Source organism: Ursus arctos, unplaced genomic scaffold (assembly GCF_023065955.2).
Source record: "Ursus arctos isolate Adak ecotype North America unplaced genomic scaffold, UrsArc2.0 scaffold_21, whole genome shotgun sequence".
In the NCBI taxonomy this organism is placed as follows: domain Eukaryota; kingdom Metazoa; phylum Chordata; class Mammalia; order Carnivora; family Ursidae; genus Ursus; species Ursus arctos.
The window spans coordinates 20098280-20117917 of record NW_026622886.1 but is presented as its reverse complement, the minus strand read 5'-3'; the positions used below and the strand labels follow the sequence as shown (position 1 = coordinate 20117917).

The following is a 19638-nucleotide window of genomic DNA, read 5'->3' as shown; positions in this document are numbered from 1 at the left end:
CTACACACTGCAGATCTAAGATCTTATTCGGCAGGACCAAGAATAATTAGTGTGGAAACAAATCAAAGTAGACAACAACAAAACAAAATTAAAAAAACCTAAAGCTCCTGTCAATGCCTCAGGATTTCAGGAAAGCTCCCAAAGGGCAGGAACAGATTTTCAAGAAGCCACTTACATATTCAGATTCTTTTCCTCTCCCCCAGGGCTTTGCACATGCTGTTCCTCCTGCGTGGAGGTGTTCATCTGGCTGGAATCCAGAAAAGCAGCCCTTCCCAAGTACTTCCCTTCTCCATGACAGAGGTGCAACTGCAGTTTGTCTGTGCCCCTTCCCCATTAGAAGGTCCACAGGAAAAGCCACATGCCAATCTCATTCACTTAATCATCCCCAAGTGGTTCAGTGCTGGGTACATATAATACTTTTGTCAAATTCACTGTTCCCTTAAGCTTAGGAGTTTCTAAATCAAAGGCTTATAAGGGAAGAGGACTTACATCAAGGAGTCAAGTGGGCGGGAAGGGGACTCCAGCCAAGTGGAGAGTCCCTCTTATCCGGGCGGCTGCTACCCCACTCCTCCCAGAAGGTACTATGCACAAACACTGGTCATGGCTGCAGTTGCCAGATCCTCACATTATTCAAGTTACCAGAATTCTAGATTTTTTTTTCACGTCAATCTCCTGATTTTTAATAAAGGTTGGCACCGAATTCAAAATGTTTTAATCAACCACACTGTGTGGACCAAGGAAAAGAGGCCCAAAAGCCAGAGATAGCTGCCAGTTTTTGAAATCCACGCTGGCCTCTCCCAGAGCCCCTTTAATCCTAAACAAGTTCAATCAACAAACTGGCTTGTTTCATCCCACTGGCTGAGAAAGAAGAGTCTTACCAGAACAATGGGGGCTCTTAACAAAATTACAAGGGAAAAAAACAGGATTCCATAAAATCAGGAATTCATATATTTTAAACAAAAACAGTAAATTATTCCATTTTAGTACTTCTAAAACTCCAACCAGTAGACATAAGAGTCCTATTCTAGACATATTTTTGTGGTACAATGGATTGAAATCCGGAATTTTAGGACTTATAAATCACTGTGTGACACCAGTTACGATCACGAGCAGTGCCAACCTGCCTGAGGTGAAGCTCATCTCTGCTGAGCTGCCTGCGTGTTCATTTTGGCCCCAGATTGCGATTCAGTTTCCTCAGCTGCAAAGCACCCTCTACAGCCCAAGAGCTGTTATAAATGTCAACTGCCCTTAAAAGCTTTAAATTTACAACATTCAGGTTATGAACAATTTTATTCCGAATTAAACTAACATTTGTTTCCAAGCAGTGAATTTATTTGGAAGGATACCAGTTACCAGTCATCAAAAACTTTCGTATGTTGAAAATGTAATTTTAATAGATAATTCTTCATCTTACATAGGAGCACAATAAAATACACCACATTCTGAAGAAACTCCAGAAGTTATGAGAATCAAGAGTGGGGGAAATTCGACGGGCTACAATATCCATTACCTTAAATTTCAAGAGACAAAGTTTCCAACCCGCAGGGTTAACATTTACATACTTAGGACTGGCTACACTGATGACTTACAAAGAACAAGGATTGCGAATTCGGTATGGAGAAGGGTGGGAAAGAACAGTTTTTTGAGGGGAGGAATTCTGTCAATGCAAAAAAAAATTACTGAGTATCAAACAATATGAGCTCCCATAGCAAATACTGAAGGATGAAAGAATCATTAAACTGAGGATCTGAAACTCTCAAAAGAAGAAACCTTTCAGATGACACTTATGCAAGTTGGTTGCTTGAGATCTGCTCATCAGGTCTATAAGGAAGACTCATAAATGCCTCAGCAACCCCAAATGATTATCAGATTGGTGTTTCCTAACAGCACACACCAGTGGTTACACGTGAAGTTTCCAGACAAGAACTAAGAAAAAGGTCATATCCCAAATGCCAGACACAAACAAAGGTGGCACAACATGTGAGTCCTACACAAAGTCAGTCACAACTGCTGCTTTGCTGTGACTCTGCTGTACAGTAAGTTTCAAACATCATGGCAAGACACCAATGATCATCTAACTAATAATCAGACAACACAAACACATCTAGTCAAATTTCTAGGAGGTAAAAAAAATATCAAATACCGATGCTTTCCGCATGCTCAGGGCCAGCTTATAAATACTCCATTCAGTGATATCTTAACACAAGTTTGCATCAGTGAAAAGAAACTGGCAAAATCCACCTCTTGCTGGATCAACTTGTCAGATGGTGAAGACCAAAAGAGAATGTTCCATCAGCTTTAATTTTTAAATACGACTGTCACATTGGGAAAATGAAATAAACACAGTAAAATAAACTGTACAAAGGCAAAGTAGAATAACAAAAAATATTTTACTAAAACATAAGATTTACAGAAATTTCCAGACAAGCCATACAAAATGGTCACAAGCTTTTTCTTGAAGGAAGGATTCTACACTTGACAGCAAAGTCACAATGTTATTAGTGAGGGCTGTGATGTTTGTTTAATGTTCCCATTTTGGTTCAAACAATCAAGCTTGTCCATCTACAGCGTCTAAATAAAGTTAGACTTGGCTAGAGAGCATATTCTAAAGAACTGGTTAGCTGCTTTTAACCAATGCAATTAGATCACCATAAAAAGGGGGAAAGGAGCCCATAAAATTAAAATAAAACTACCTCTCCCCCTCAAAAAAAAAAAAAAAAAAAAAAAAGAAAGAAAAACACCCACACCCCTGCAGCTAACCCTGACAACTACCTTCATTCACAGTGCTTTATACTTAAAACCATGATGGGGGAAATGAATAAAAGCAGAGAAGGGCCACTGCTTTTAAACGTTTCACAACAATCCAGATGGTACTTCTAGCCTCTGCTCATGCTTTACAACAGTGAATCAGGACAAGACATAGATTTGCTAATGTGCATTTAATCACCAAAGGACTGAAGATGTCTGGGCTTTTATTCTGTAATGTTTCTAAGACTGTGTCCATTAAATGCAAACAAAAAAGGAAGAAGTCTTGGCAGAACAGGAGAAGTGATGCACACTTGATGACCAGATCGCTTTTAAATATTATTCATGGCATATAGCCTAGTCCATGCTCTAGCTGTAGACAAAACAAACGTGCAATGATTATTTTACTTAGTTCAATATGTTACTTTCCAAACTCTATAAAAATAAAGCAGTATTATGTGAAATTCACAAAATTTTCTATCATCTGGATCAGACAGAAAGACTCTGTGTATATCTAATTACATTACATACTAAATAACACTACAACGGAATCCAGAAGTTTACAAAATTCAGCAGGATGAAGAGTTGTCTCCTTTTGTCTCCTTCATTTCTAGATAAGCTCTCCACTAATTCTATTAAAATCTGTAACAGGTAGAAGCTTACTGATTTCAAACTCCCTAGCTATAAACTGACATAGTCTTACCGATCAGATCAATTACAAAAGCAGCTCAAAGAGTTCAAGTTTTCTAGTATCTTTATGTACTGCTAGATGAATGGTACACACTTAGTATTTGATAAACCAGGTACAGGTTATACAGGAGTTGAAGAGCTCCCAATTATAGGTTGTCTTTACATCTGGGGGGTCATGAAGCAGGCCCTACGATGGAGCTTAAACGCCTGTCGTTAAGAGGTGTTTACATATTAGAAACAGGATCTGACTTATTCCTCTTGCTATATCTTTTTGTTAAGACTCGAAAAGAAGTTTTTGAAAAGGTAATATATGTTTGTTTTAAAAAGTGGAAGTGGTGTGAAGGAGAACGGATAGTCAATACCTGTTTCTATGGCCTGGGCTTCGTTGGTCTTCCACTGCTCCGCTACATCATTTGCTAACGGATCGTCTGGATTGGGAGCACTTAACAAAGCCTGGATCGATAGCAGAACTGTGCGGATCTGCAGTGCTGGGGACCACTTATCTATGAAGGCAACAGGCCCAGAATGATCAAGCATGAAACAACAGCCCCACAACTACTGCATTTCATTCCCACAGACCTTTGTGCTCTTTATATAAGGCAAGATTACAATGTTCAGATTCTCAATATGGAATGCTTAAGAGAAAAAGGAGAAATCTTAATAGCATATATTAATAAAGATAACACTTACCTTTCAAAATATCTAAACATATTCTTCCCAACTTGTCTACATTAGGATGATAAATTTTGGTCATGAAACGTACTTTAGGGGCTGCCATCGGGTATTCTTCTGGTAGGAATAGTTCAAGCTTAAAAGTCCCTCCCTCAAAGGGGGAATCCTGGGGGCCAGCAATGACCACATGAAAATAACGGGCGTTGCTCTCATCTGGTTCTGCTTTAATACCAGGAACTGGTTCTGCCAGCAAACGCTGGGTTTCCTACAACAGAAAAACATGATACATTTATGAAACAAATGTCACTTTGCTAAATAAATACTAAGTTAAAAATTAAGTTCACCTCTTGGGAATGGACAGAACAGAACTTCTCCAGTCTCCCAAAGGGTTTTTATTTATTTTATAAAACTCGAAGTTCAAAGACTAGACTATCTAAATAATCCCAATCACCTGAATGCAACTGGAAGTGAATACTGATGACATACACTGCCGCTACAAATGCCTGAAAATACGATGATAATAGAAATTAGGCTAATGAAACTGATTTTATACTAGGAAGTGAAGTGAGGAGAGGGGAGTGGAGGAGAGAGGAGAAGAAGAGAAAAAAAAAATAACACAGGGATTATCACATAGGTAAAGGCAACTCTGTTGAAACTCTACCAAAACCTTTAAAAAGTAAAATTAGGGGCACCTGGCTGGCTCAGTCAGTACAGCATGAGACTCTTGGTCTTGGTGGTGTGAGTTCCAGCTCCACGCTAGGTGTGGAGTTTACTTAAAAATAAAATCTTTTAATTAATTTTTTTAAAAGTAAAATTAGTTCTACAAGTCACTGAAAATCTCTTCTCTGAAAAACAGAGGATACGAATGTAGGAGGGCCAAGTGAAGTGCCTAGGCACCTAAACAGGGCAAGAGAAATATAAACAACCTGGACACTGAACCCTTATATGCTGCTCCCCAACAATCAGTAGTTCTTTCCCATCTTTCTCCTTCTCTCCTAAAGAACTATAATACTCTTTTCTCTCTCCAAACCTCCAGTATCTCTATCCTCACCCTCACTTTTGGCTGATGACTCTGCTTTCTATTTCATGAGAAAACAGACACTTCCTTAAGTTGCCACTGTAGCATTTGTACACCCACCTTCAACTGTGTACCCATGTGCTTTGCCTGTCCTCCTGTCACTGGGGATGAAAAGGCCGTCACTCTTGGCTAAGACCGACCTCTCCTCTAAAGCACTAGATCTCATCTCCTCCTCACCTATTCAAGGACATTGCTCTACCATCTCTTTCCTCTCCTGAATCATCAGTTCCCCCTCTTCACTGGATCCTTCCCCAAACAGTACAAACTTGCTGTAATTTCTCCCAGTGAGAGGAGAAAATAAACTTGACCTCACTCTCCCCCCACCTCCCACCAGCTAATACCCCACTGCTTTGGTGCTCTTTCAAAGTTACCTATACTTGATTGTCTCCAATTTTTCTCCTCCCCTCCTAACCTGAACACAACTCTCCAATCAGGGTCTAGCCACTAACCTGCCTGTTGAGGTCACCAGTGATTCCCACATAGTCAAATCGAATGGCCAATGCTTAATCTTCATCTTATTTGACCTAAATGTAACATCTTACCCAGCTGGTCTGCCCCCTCCTTGCCAAACGTCACCCAGCTTCCTGCAGCCAAGTCTCCTGATTCTCTTCCTGCTTGTCTGGCTGCAACCTGCTTGCCGGTTCCCTCCCTGACTCCGCAACACTGAAGTGAGCCAGGGCTCTGTCCTAGGGCTTCTTTACCTACACACTTCCATAGTGAGCCCATACTGTCCAATGAATCTAAATACTAAATACTCCCCGTATATGACGACTCCCTGAATTCAGTTAAAGCACAGATCTCTCCCCTGGACCACGCCTCTTCTATCTTTAACAACCTGTTCAACAGATCCTCCTGAGTGTCTTAATAAGCATCCTAAACTTAGCATGACTTTACCTACCTTCAACCTGATCTTCCCTCAAAGCCTTCTTCACATTAGTTAACGATCATTCCATCCTTCCAACTTATCAAATCTTTTCCTTCATACCCCACCACAACTAACATGATGGGCATATTTTGTTAGCTTGAATTTCAAAATCTATTGGACTGCTTCTTACCACCCTGCGGCTACACTTCTGATCCAAGCCACCATCAGCTATCAGCTGGCATACTGCAATAGCCTAACTCCGTTCTTCCTGCTTCTGACCTTGTTCCCCACTCCCTCGTGGGTCTGTTTCACAGAACTTTCAAAGTCCTTGTAATGGCCCCCCAAGAAGAGCCATCCCCTCACTCTGGCTACTCTTAAGTCATCTTCCACTATGTTTCCCCCAATACTCCCACACTGGCGCTTTGCTCCAGCGAGATTAGCGGTTTTGTAATTTTCCAACCTGCCAGGCATACTCCTCCCTCAAAAGCTTTGCCCTTGCTTTTTTCCCCCCTGAAATTTCTATCTGGTTTGCTCCCTCAGAGCTCCTAAGATCTTCATTCAAATGTGTTTTCTTGGTAAAGCCTCCATAATTGAATCTGCAAAAGCCCATTTCACCCTATCACACCCTCCCTATCCCTATTCCCCTAATTTTATCTCCACAGCACTACTAACATATTACATATCTCACTTATTTTGTTCAGAATGGAAGTGCCATAAAAGGAGATTTGTGCCTGTTTTATTTACTGCTACATCCTCAGCATTTGGAACAGTGCCCGGCACCACAGATGTTCAATAAATACTTGCTGAATTATGAACCTATTTGATGTTACAAAGAACAAGGAATAAACTATCAGAATTGCATCTTTAACATTAAAGCACTGTTATTGAAAGCAGGATGTGCACATCACAGGAAGAAAACAAAAGGATCCATGCAGGCATAGGAAGAAATAATCTAACTTCTATTTATGAACTTACTTTTAGCCAAAAATAGTTAACACTCAATAAAAGAAACTGACAATACCATGTGTGATTTTATATATTAGTAATATATTTTCAACATTTTCAATAGGCATGTGCAGTCGAAGTTTTAGAACACTGTTGTATCTAAAGTTTTAGATATGAAAAACAATGAGAATATTGTATTTACGCTGTCTTCACTTAAGAAAATTCCTACACCTTACACCATTTTCATTCTACAGCCTACAAGGCACATACTAAAAGAGATTTCCCTGTCATATACTGAAATAATGAGATGCATATAAAAAATTAAACCCTTTTCCAAACTGTGTTAAACCCAGAGCCATTTAAAGTAACGCCCTTAGTACTTTAATTAGAGACGGGGTGTTTCTGCTTTGTTTTAACCGTGGCAATGCAAGGGCAAATGAGAAACTGAAATGCTGTCAACTACTTTCAGCAAAATGTTCTTTAGGTTCAAAGTAAAACATTTTTAGAGCATTATTAATCTCAGGAGGAGGGGCACCTGGGTGCTCAGTTGATTAAGTGTCTGCCTTCAGCTCAGATCATGATCCCAGGGTTCTGGGATAAAGCCCATCAGGCTCCCTGCTTAGCAGGGAGTCTGCTTCTCCCTCTCCCTCTGCCCCTTCCCACCCCCAGCTTGTGCCTACTCTCTCTCTCTCTTTCACTCTCTTGCTCTCTTCCTCTCTCAAGTAAATAAATAAAATCTAAAAAAAAAAACAAAAAAAAACAAACAAACAAAAAAAACCTCAAGAGGCAATAATGAAGCCTCCCACTGTGGGAAGTCCTCCAACATGGAATTAGAACAAAAGAGGCTGCTGGTCTTCATTTTTAGCAAAATAAATAAATAAATAAAATAAAAATATTAAGGATCAAAAGAGTAAAGGAATGAAAAAAAACTAGATGGTAAAATTCCTTGAATTCTGACCTCTCCTCACCTCCATCCTCCTTTTGTTTTGCCCCAGGTCTTCCTATTTTTAGAAATCCATAAGGAAGGAGACTGGAAAAAAGAAGAAAAGGCTGGGGTCTAAGAGCCCCAAAATCCCAGTCCCTGGTTACACAAAGTAGTAGCAGCTCTATTCAAGGCTAAAAAAAGCTGCCAGAAGGGCCTCCAAGATCATATCCCAAAATAACCTCAAAATCACTCTTAGAACACATTGTCAGAGATTCAGCATTCCTTCCTCATCTTCAGTTCCTCCTCAAAATAAGAGTCTTTCTAAAGAATGTACATATTAAACATATCACATGGCTGGATCAATTATAAGATTTAATCAGAACACATTCTAGCATAATGTGTTCCTTTCAGGTGTGGAAAACCTTTTGAAACAGTTTTTGTATGCTCTCAAGTTCTCATGGATTTTGATATAATGAATAGATGCATAATTATTTGACTACATGGCACTGATTTCCCAAACAAACCCACAGCATAAAGTACGGGAGGAAAAAAGAATAAAATCCAAATCAAATGGAACAAGTCTCACCCACAGAACTTGGAGTCAATTTTTTTCCCAAAAAAGGCAAAAGTGGGTAGGAAATAAAATCCTTGCTACTACTACTCACAGATGGTTAACTAACTATGAAACGCCTTTTAGTTTATATTATTCTTTGGTAGAAAGACAGTGAAGTACAGTATGATTTCTTCAAGTCGAGAAGTAACAGGTTCGAATTCCTACTGCATTGCTTATTACTTTTGAGCAAATAATTTACACTGCTCTGAGTCTCAGCCAGCTGACTTATCTATATCATAATTAAGATTACCTCTCATGCAGAGTTGCTAAGATCAAAAGAGATAATACTGCAGAAAGACTTAACAAAGGAGATCACATAGGAAGGCCTTAGCCATGTACAACGAACTCAAAAAGAATTAAGAACAAAACACATTAGTTTTTGTAAATCTTAAGATTTACTAAATAACAGTATTTGTTTTTAAAGAAAACAGAATAACCATTAGTTGCATTATGATCCTACTTATTTAAAAGCAATCCTCTGACCCAATCGCAGGTAGAACTGAGTTTAGGCCATATAGAACAAAAAGACTATTTAGGGAATAAGTTACTAAATTAGTTACTAAAAAGCAGAAAAGGAAGTACATAAAAATAGAGTATGAATTTAAGTGGCAACAAGATTTAGTCTAAAGGAAACTATCTCATCTTACACAGTGAGTGTAATAGTTCATGCTGTAAATACCTTAAAAAGAAATTAAATAACATCAAATTGATTTGGTCATCAATATATCTACTGGGACTTGAAGAGCAAATTCCAGGATTATACCACAGTAAACTGCAGCACTTGATAAGTTTGTCAACTAAATTCCTTTAACTAGGTCTTGTTCCACTTTAAAGTTAATTAACAACTTGCGCTCACTATGAAGCAATGAATGACTAAAAAAATTACATTTTTTAAGGCAATGACTGAATTATGTACAGTAAAATTTTAGATAATAAACAGTATTCTTAGAAAAAGAGGGGCAGGGGCCCCTGGTGGCTCAGCCAGTTAAACATCTTGATTTTGGTTCAGGTCCTGATCTCAGGGTCCGAGATCTAGCCCTAGGTCAGGCACCGCGCTCAGCCGGGAGTGTGCTGGAGATTCTCTCTCCCTCTGCCCCTCCCCCCTCGAAGGAAGGAAGGAAGGTAGGAAGGAAGGAAGGAAAGGAGGGAGGGAGGGAAAGGGAGTGGCAATTTGCATAGGAGAAAAGTTGATCCATTTAATAACTTTCAATATACACCTCCAACATATATCTACAGCAATTAGGTTTTTCCCTATTTAGAACATTCTCTGGTGGCACCCGGGTGGCACAGTCAGTTAAGCATCTGACTTTTGGTTTCAGCTCAGGTTGTGATCTCAGGGTCATGATACTGAGCCCTCAGCACAGAGTTTGCTTAAGACTCTCTTTCCCTCTCCCTCCACCCCTCACCATGCCCTCTCTCTCACTCTCTAAAATTAAAAGAGAATATTTTCTGAAACACACAAAAAAAAGCAATGTATTACTAATGTCAACTGTGGATCTTTCAGACCATCTCATCCAAGAGCCATCTGACTATACTTGATAATATTATCAATTTTGTTATCAAACTGAGATCTACTATGTCTACTCCAACCTCTGTTAACTACATCTAAAAGTAATTCTAAAACATTAACAAACAGGGGCTCCTTTTTTGGGATTACTGATAAAGCAAAAGCCTATTTTTCAACTGTAAACTACTTTAAGAGCATCTACAACTTCACCATCTATATAATAAGTGAGCATTTTAGAAAAATGTCACCAACATTTTTGAGTGTCATGCCGCTAACATTTTATCCATGAGCCATGTTGTTTTTACTTCACAATTTTGGTCAACACAATGAAGTTTAGGAATGCACAGATCTCATTATAGAACTGACTATATTAATTTTGGCTGGGATTAGAAACAGAGCCAAAATTGTGCTCAACTTCCCCTCTACACCACTTCCTTACAAATCATAAGGCCAGCTAGAGGTATGTACAGCATGATAAAAATGGTTGATGAATGTTTTCTCTACAGCAGTGCTGCCCAACAGAAGTACGAGCTGCAAATATAATATTAAATTTTCCACTAGCCACATTAAAAAGTAAAAAAAAAAGTTAAAAAATCAATATTTTATTTAACAATATATTCAAAAGCATCATTTCAACATGTAATCAATATAAAATTATTAATATTTATAATCTTTTTTTCATACAAAGTCTTCATAATCTAGTAATTTATACTTACAACATGTATCAATTCAAACTAGCCACACTGCAACTGCTCAAGAGCCACATGGGACTAGCAGCTATCATACAGGACAGTGAAACACAAGACAATTCTGTTATAATGTTACAATGTACTTACAGGTTATTAAAATAATTTACTTCATATAGTGAGTAAAATCTGGTAGAGAAACTTAAAAGTATCACTTTTTCCCCCCTCAAAAAATTCTATACAAACAGTAATGTCAGAACATCTGAATCACTAACAACAGGAATGTGGTAAGTGTTATTGTTTGTTACAGCCACAAGATTGTGTTTGAAAATAATGATTTGTAGCCATTTGAAAAAAAACATAGCATGGACAAAAATTAATTGAAACAAGGCAACTACATGAAGAAATAAGAGTTAATCCCTGAGGAATAATTTTAATTTTTACAGTCCACACTACCCCCTAGTGGATGAAAGACATCACTTACTTATTTCAACCCCGCTTCCTTCGCTAACAGCTCACAAATTATTTTACCCTAATTCACTATGTTTTTTTTAAATGTTTACCCTAAACTCAGATGAGAATAACGATTCTCAAGGCACACCCTCCACCGTCCTCTTCTCCCTCTTCTCCCACACACATAAACCTCACAATTTCCTTCTGAGAAGAAGGAAAAAAGGAAGAAGCCCTTCCAAAGTCTCCAGATACCAAGGACTAAATCTTAAGATTTTGGACCAAGGTATCCCTTTGATGGAAAGCTTTATTTCCAGTTGGACTGATAAGTAGCAACAAAGTACAGCCAACCCATGAACAACACAGGAGTTAGGGGCCCCAACCCCTGCACAGCTGAAAATCCACATAACTTTTGACCCCCCCAAAACTTAACTACTAATAGCCTACTGTTGACCAGAAAGCCTTACCTTTAAAAGTTGATTAATCCATATTTTATATATGTATTATACACTGTATTCTTACAATAAAGTAAGCTAGAGAAAAGAACATGTTAAGAAAATTAGGGGCACCTGAGTGGCTCAGTCAGTTAAGCATCTTTGGCTCAGGTCATGATCTGCGGGTCCTGGGATGGAGCCCCGAGCCTGGCTCCCTACTCAGCGGGGAGTCTGCTCCTCCCTCTCCCTCTGCCCCCGCTTCTGCCTGCGCATGTGCTCCCTCTCTCCCTCTCAAATAAAAAATCTTAAAAAAAAAAGGAATCATAAGGAAAATACATTTAATAGTACTGTATTTATTAAAACAAAAAAATCCACGTACAAGTGACTCATGTATAAGCAGACCAGGGAGCACAGTTCAAACCCGTATTCTTCAAGGGTCAACTGTACTCTATATTCCACTTGGAGTAATACCCAAGAGATGGAATGGAATGACCTGGGCTAGAAATCTCTAGTTTTTTCTCTCAAGCCAAGACTGAATCAGTATTTCTGTTAAGTTCAGTGAAAAAGAAGAGACTTGGAAGCCAGGGAAGGACTTCTGAAAAGCTAAGTATATTCAATCAACTTGTTTCTCAGGTCTGAATTAGTCTGGAAGCATCTCGACCCTATAGTTCCAGTTTCCTGGACATTAACACCACCCCTCTTACTACAGCTAGGACAATAAGTATTTGAAGGTAAGAACTCCAGCTAGCAAATGGTGGTGATGACATGCTAAATACATGCTTGTTCAATGAATAAATGTTTGTGTGCTCAGGCACCACACAGAGCTGATAAGAAGAATTACTATACTTAATGTGTTAGTAGTAGGGAACTTCCACCCTAGGAATGGCATTTAAATTATTCCGATTACTGACAACAGACAAAAATCTGAAAATCTTATTAACAAAGTGTACCTCCAACAGGGAAAACCATTAGACTAATTCCTTGTCTATCACCCCCAAATTCTTTTGTTCCACTAAACACATCAGGTTATACTGCAGTCTGTGTTTCTTTTCCTGCCCCCACTAGTCTGTAAATTCCTTAAGGGCAGGGATTCTATGTGATTATTAAGCACTGTGTCCAGATACGCAGAGATTCAATAAAAAAAAATCAAGTAACAATAACGAACTGTGACAAGTAGTGACAGAAGTGCTCTGAAATGTTGTGATTCTGAAATATGAATTTACTAACAAATGTTTATTTTGTACATGACATTGTGGTATCAACTAATTCAAAGGAAGAATTTTTAAAAAGTCCCTTTGTCCCCTAAGAATTTATTTCACTGTTAGTATAAAGTACATATAAATGTCAGTTTTTGAAAGATGCGTTTTCAAATGGGGTATGTCAAGGTCTTAGAGAAGGTGCAGGTGTGATTAGGGATACTAATTACATGAACAACAGGACTAGACCGAGAGCACATTATGTTCTTGCTTATTTCTAAAGACATTTCAAAAGTTTTCTGGAAAGATAACTTTACATCTCCATCTTTTTTCTATTTTTTGAAAGATTTCTAAATATTGGCATCACAGTTGAAGACAATGCCAACTACTCCTTCATAAAACACTCATGAAATTCTTTATGGTAAAAATGTCCTTTGAATACCCAGCACTGTAAATACTAGTAGACTCATGAAAGTTAACATCCGCATTTTTTCTTGGTTTCTGATTTGATGGATAATATAAACACTTCATTGCCTGGACTTTCTTTAGCACCAGCTCAAAAATTTAAAACATGCCTTTACTGATCTGAATAATGTAACTGTCCTTCTGTCTTAATGAATTCTGTGTCTTTGGAAGGATGTCTTGGAACTCTGAATGAAGAGATTATCTAGCTTAGTAACATTTTATTGAGATTGCTGCTGTAATAAAATCCTTAAGTCACTGTTACCAAACCCATCAAAAAGCATTTTTTTAAAACTTGCATATTTTAGATTCTGGGAAAAGTATATAATTTAGTAGGTAGGGGAGGAAAGGTCTTCTGTATTCATCCTGAATGAAAATAGGCAATTTCTTAATTGCCTGTTTCTGCACAGTGAAAACTAAAATTACGAGTGACGCCTTAGCAAAAACCAGTGAACTTGTACTTAAAAAAAAAAAAAAATTCAGCATTTAAGTTAGAAATGATCTAGACTGTGGGTTTCTTTCTTAAAATTTCAACTGGTTGAAGCTGATAATTCATTTTAAGGCCTTTATGTGTAATTTCAGTCATTTCTCTATATATTTGTCTACAATTAAACAATAGTAAAATTCCCCCATTCATTCATGCCTTCCTTTCCCTTCCTTAATATAATGTTGGAATGGGGAGCTTAAGAACGTGAAAGTTTGAAGTAACTGTTATTCGAAAATAGAAAAAGTTATCCATGTCACACAGGATTATGTCTGCCAGCATGAGAAAAATGAGGTTCACAGCGGATGTTCGTCATTCCTTTAGACAACCTGACAGGCAGAAGAGCCTCGCTGGGGAATAATACCCCCCAAACTTTATGGATCCCCACCTCCCTCAACTGAAGCTTTAGTCTTAGAAAATTTCCTCTCTATTAAGCATGTGAGACCTAGGCTCAGTCGAAACCTGTGCATCAAAGCTAAAATCCAACAGAAGGATCCATTCTAGAGATCACAGCGGTAGTTACCTCTAGACAGCAAGAGAAGAGGTTCTAGTGGAGCGTTCTGTACTTGGCATCAGCAATCAAACTGCAGAGTGCGACGCACACACTACTGGCAGTGAAGTCTCCACCATGATGTGATTCTGAGCTTTGTTTCCTGAATGCCTCTTTCTTTGCCACCCCTGAAGATTATGTGAGATACCTAATAACTCAATAAATACTTTCTACTTAAACTAGCCAAAGTTGACCTCCATTGCTTGCTAAAAATACAAAGCCTAAACTAGACAGAAAAGAAAGTGAAGAAAAGGTAAGAGTTAACAGACCAGGGGTTGGGGAGATGCAGAGGTTAAGAAGCTAAGTATCTCTTTGGGATTAAATGAGGTCAAAGGAGAGCACGAAAGTTGAATAACCTCTCTATCAAAGAACTTCTATCTAGTTTAACAGCCTTTAAAGAGGGAGCTAATTTCACATTAAAAGAGCGAACTTCCAACTAGACAGCCTGGTATATCTTCTAGGGAAAAAACCTGGAGCTAAAACATCTCTATTTAACCCCAATCCTAACTGTACCAATCTGTTATACAATCATACAAATTCGCTTAACCTCCCCTACCTTCTAAACTTTCGTCCCTTCAAACATTTCAAAGGTTCTCTTTAGCACTAAAATTGACTTAACATTTTAACACTGGAATGGGTTAAATATTACTATTATATGGTCCCTTCTACTAAAAGGTCCCCTCTTATAATACTCTTATTTTTTTAAAGATTTATTTATTTATTTGAGAGAGAGCAGGGGGGAGGGGAAGAAGGAGAGAGAGTCCCAAGCTGACTCCGCACTCAGCACGGAGCCCAACGCAGGGCTCAATCTCAAGACCCCAAGATCACGACTTGAGCTGAAACCAAAAGTGGGGTACTTAATCAGCAGCACCACCCAGGCACCCCTATAATATTCTTTTACATTGTAATTACTGTTCACTACTTCGCCCTCCATGTTGAGGGAAGAGATATTATGGACTGTATCCCCAGCATCTATGCCAATGCTCAATATCTAAAGAAGAAATCTGTTGTTAATGGTACCTGCTTTTTTCCCCAATTCTTTCCCACCTGCTCATTAAAGAAAAATACAACAGCGACTTAAATAGTTATACTCCTAATAACCAAAATTTGGTTAACATTTTAGTATGTTTGTATTTATTCTAATAAAGACAAAAGCCCTTTTAAAAACAGCTTAACATTTTTACCTTTTTCATTTACTGTGTCAGTGCACCCCACTTTCCTGGTTGCTTTACAGGTAAATTAATCAATATTCCTCGCAAACTATGTGGCATAAATAGGCACTTTTACTGGTCTACAAGCTAGTGGCTACACTTGTACTACCATGTATATTACTTATTCAATCCTTGATCACTAGTTACTTCAGGTTTCAAATGTGGTAATCACAACAAAATTTAACTGCTAAATGCCCGAGGTCTCCACTAACAGGAAAGGCCTATGCTTATTATTAATAGACAAGACAGAAGCAGAGCAGCTGAAATTTTCAGTGAGGCAAACAAAAAGTTACAGCTGGTCCAGATTTTCATTCTCAATCCAATTGTGCCACTTGACATAATTTTGTCCAAAATCCAAACTACAAGAAGAAAAAATACTGCATACTGAGATAAATTAGAAAGCAGTCAGATATTAGGGATTCTGTCTCCCCCAAAATAAGCATCTTTAACAAGGCTGCCATACTGCACTGCTCCAAGAGAGGCCCATTCACACCAGTCTGGATGAATGGCACCCCCTGAAGCTGTACAGTGCAAGATCCCATGTACTTTGGATTAAAGAATAAAACTTCAGTTTAGCAGCAATACAAATCAACTTTATTATTGTCTAACTCATGGAAAATCAATTATATGGTAATTCTAATAAAATCAAAATGATAATTCCAATAAAATCAGAATATATTATTTACTTCAAACATCCCATTTTCCTACCCACTGTTGATAAATGGGCATCCACTGTGCTTTAAAAAAAATCTTAGGGGCGCCTGGGTGGCACAGTCGTTAAGTGTCTGCCTTCGGCTCAGGGCGTGATCCCAGCGTTCTGGGATCGAGCCCCACATCAGGCTCCTCTGCTACGAGCCTGCTTCTTCCTCTCCCACTCCCCCTGCTTGTGTTCCCTCTCTCGCTGGCTGTCTTTCTCTGTCAAATAAAGAAATAAAATCTTTAAAAAAAATAAAATAAAATAAAATAAAATAAAAATAAATAAATAAATAAATAAATAAATAAATAATCTATGCCCCATTTCAGACAGTTATGTTTACGGTTATCCATTTTGTGGAACTAATACATAGATGACGAACACAAGTATACCCACACTGAGAAGGTATTCATTCTTTCCAGATTTACAATGAAGCAGCATCTTTGCAAAATCAGAAAATAGTAACATTATAAAGTTCACTGTATTATTGTAAGCTCTCTTCTCTGCACTCCAACCCTCCCCACCACCTTAGAGCTAGATTAGTGTATTAAACAGATAAAGAAGTAGAGGTCAAGTGGGCTGTACAAGCTAGTATTTGGCACAGCTCCAAGTCAAACCCAGAAAGCCTACACCCACATTCTGTGCTCCTGCCACACATAACCCACACAGCTCCACATACCCAAAATCTTTTTGCTCTTCAGAATTAGGAAGTATCTTAAGACATTTAACACACTAAACATTATTTTGCCCACAAAGCAGCATTTCGACCATTATGAAAAGTCACCTGTCACCTAAGCGGTAAGCAACTGAGAAAATACCAGTGACTAAAAAAGCAGGAGTATTATTGGGCAGTAGGGGTGCACCTTCTGCAAAAAACTATCCCTTACATACTTCCCCCCTACTGTCTGACTCCCCAGCTACACTGGTACCTATAGGTCAAGGCCCAGGTGTAGTGTTTGCAGCCCCAACACTGAGCACCAGAGTGTCTCGCATTCCACATGGGCTGAATGAACAGAACTAACTACTACTGAAAGAAAAATATGGACAGGGTAAAGCGGGACTCAAGAACTTTCAAAAATGGCAGGCCCAAGGTTTTAAGGAGTCAGACAGTGGCCATAAATGGCAGGAATATGCAAAAAAATAAAAAATAAGGATTTTTTAAAGTTTTAAACCCAATCTTCATCAACTATTTCATACTTCTGCTCAAAAGCTTTGCCCTTGCTATTCTGTTTACAAGTTGTGCACTTAAAGAACCAAATACTAAGCACCAGAGTATCAGGCTTAAGTTTCCTTTGCCCCTTTAATAGCTTTGATAATCTAATAATCATTTTTCTCAAGTTTAATAATGCTCATTTGCTAATAAGAACTGGCTGACATATTAAAGATTCAGTCTTCTACCTTAAGGTTTTTGGAAGAATTTGAAATTAATCTCTTTTTCTTGAGTACTTTTGAGATTTTAATATTTCACACAGTATTAGTCTGGTTTGAAAGTTAAATAATCTTTTTTTTTTTTAATTTATTTGAGAGAGAAAGTGAGCAAGAGAGAGAGCTCAAGCTGGGGGAAAAGCAGAAGGAGAGAGAGATGCAGGCTCCACGCTGAGCAGGGAGCCCATGCGGGGCTCAATCCCAGGACCCTAAGATTTTGACCTGAGCCAAAGGCAGACGCTTAACCCACTGAGCCACCCAGGCACCCCGAAAGTTAAATAATCTTAAGAGAGCCAGCTGGAGTATATAACTCAATAGATATTTTATTTTTCTATGATTTTAGATGATTATTTTGTCCTGTGCCACTGAGCCAGAAAAAGAAATGACCCACTCAGATTTTAATATAACTGAAATAAGCACAAATTTACATACTGAGGCAGACATATTACATGATAGAGCTTCTGTGTACAATAGTACTGGGTCAAATTCACCCACTTCATGTGGGACAGCCAGTCTCTGCAACAATATGAATGCTGGACTTAGGGCTTGCTAGCAGTGTGAACTAATATGATGTAAAACTGCACCTAAAAAAAATAACAAAATTTCAAAGATTACTAAAGCTTACAAAATTATTAAAATAACAGATGTAAATGGTCCAAGAGCGGTTTCCTTGAGGAAAGTAATTAGATGACTGAGAGGTGGGAGACACTCAGCTGAGTATCCTTTTGTTGAATTTTGTAACATGTCCAAGTACTATTTACCAAAAAAAGCAAGAAAAAATGTTTTTAAATAAAATCACGCAAGGAAATTGAATAAGCACTATAAGTAACCCTATTTTGAAAGTGACAATGTCTCATTACAAGACAACCCTTAAAACTCAGAATACACAAAGATTTTTCTAAAAATGCTACTTACTGTTATGGAGAAAACTGGCTCTCATATACACGGCTGATGAGGATTACAAGCTAACCCAACCTTTAAAATTTCATGTCTTGGAATTTATCCCAAGGAAAAACTGTGAATGTGTTCAAAAGTATAGCTCCAGAAATAATGATCACACCAAAGCCTATGAGAAAAAGATGTTGTAATGTGTAACACCACAGAAAAATATCCTCCTGCATAAGTGAAAACACACACTTCAAAACAGTATAATCTTTTGATTAAGTGTTGTGCTGGGATGGAATGTTCCGAATCTTAACAAGATGGTGGTTTCACAGCTGTTGTCAAAACTTAAATGGTAAACTTAAAATGGATGCATTACCTGTATGTAAATTATACCTTAACAGAGTTTATTTAAAAGGAGAAAAAAAAAGCTTAGTGTATGTCTTGAGCTTACTGAGGGCAGGAAGTAGGTCTTAATTTGGGTAGACAGGGCCCCTATTCACCTGAGTATTTGTTGGGATTTAGAGGCAGGAGCTACACTGACCAGGCATTAGAGATTTTGAGCAGTGGAGCAATGCAGGACGGAAGAACCCAGAGGAAAAACACCAAGAGCCAATGAGACGCCTGATGACCACTGGCTGCTAAACTCCTAACTCTCCAATAAAAATCTGTAAACTTGCAAAATGCTTGCAACAACATAGTGAAGTCTTTTATGGAAAATGCTTAAAGGGCTGAACTGTGTGTTTGGGTTAAAAGCATATATAGGGGCGCCTGGGTGGCATAGCGGTTGGGCGTCTGCCTTCGGCTCAGGGCGTGATCCCGGCGTTATGGGATCGAGCCCCATATCAGGCTCCTCCGCTGTGAGCCTCCTTCTTCCTCTCCCACTCCCCCTGCTTGTGTTCCCTCTCTCGCTGGCTGTCTCTATCTCTGTCAAATACATAAAAATAAAATCTTTAAAAAAAAAAAAAAAGCATATATAATCCCAGAACTACGGACAAAAGAAAACCTCAAGACCTTGATAAATGGCCAACCCTGGGCAGGACATTGGATTTTCAGAAGCTAATGAATTAGAAAGCTAGATAAATTTAGTTCCAACTCCAAGGTATAGGGACAACACAAGAATT

At 38.4% G+C, this 19638-nt stretch overlaps 1 protein-coding gene across 2 annotated transcripts in view; it reads right to left on the bottom strand.

Moving 5' to 3' along the window:
* Nucleotides 1-1372: 1372 nt before the first annotated feature.
* The window catches only part of UBE2N (ubiquitin conjugating enzyme E2 N), a 34779-nt gene continuing 16513 nt past the window's right edge, over nt 1373-19638 (bottom strand). The window contains exons 1-4 of one of the 2 annotated variants that reach the window (XM_057316400.1): nt 18065-18211; nt 4126-4372; nt 3798-3938; nt 1373-3118 (exon numbers count right to left, since the gene is read on the bottom strand). In XM_057316400.1, the coding sequence (XP_057172383.1) occupies nt 3078-3118; nt 3798-3938; nt 4126-4372; nt 18065-18076 (441 nt within the window). In that variant the 5' untranslated portion in view covers nt 18077-18211 and the 3' untranslated portion in view covers nt 1373-3077. Of the gene's footprint in view, nt 3119-3797; nt 3939-4125; nt 4373-18064; nt 18212-19638 lie in introns of those variants that run through there. The other variant, XM_026499906.4, reaches the window with a different exon arrangement.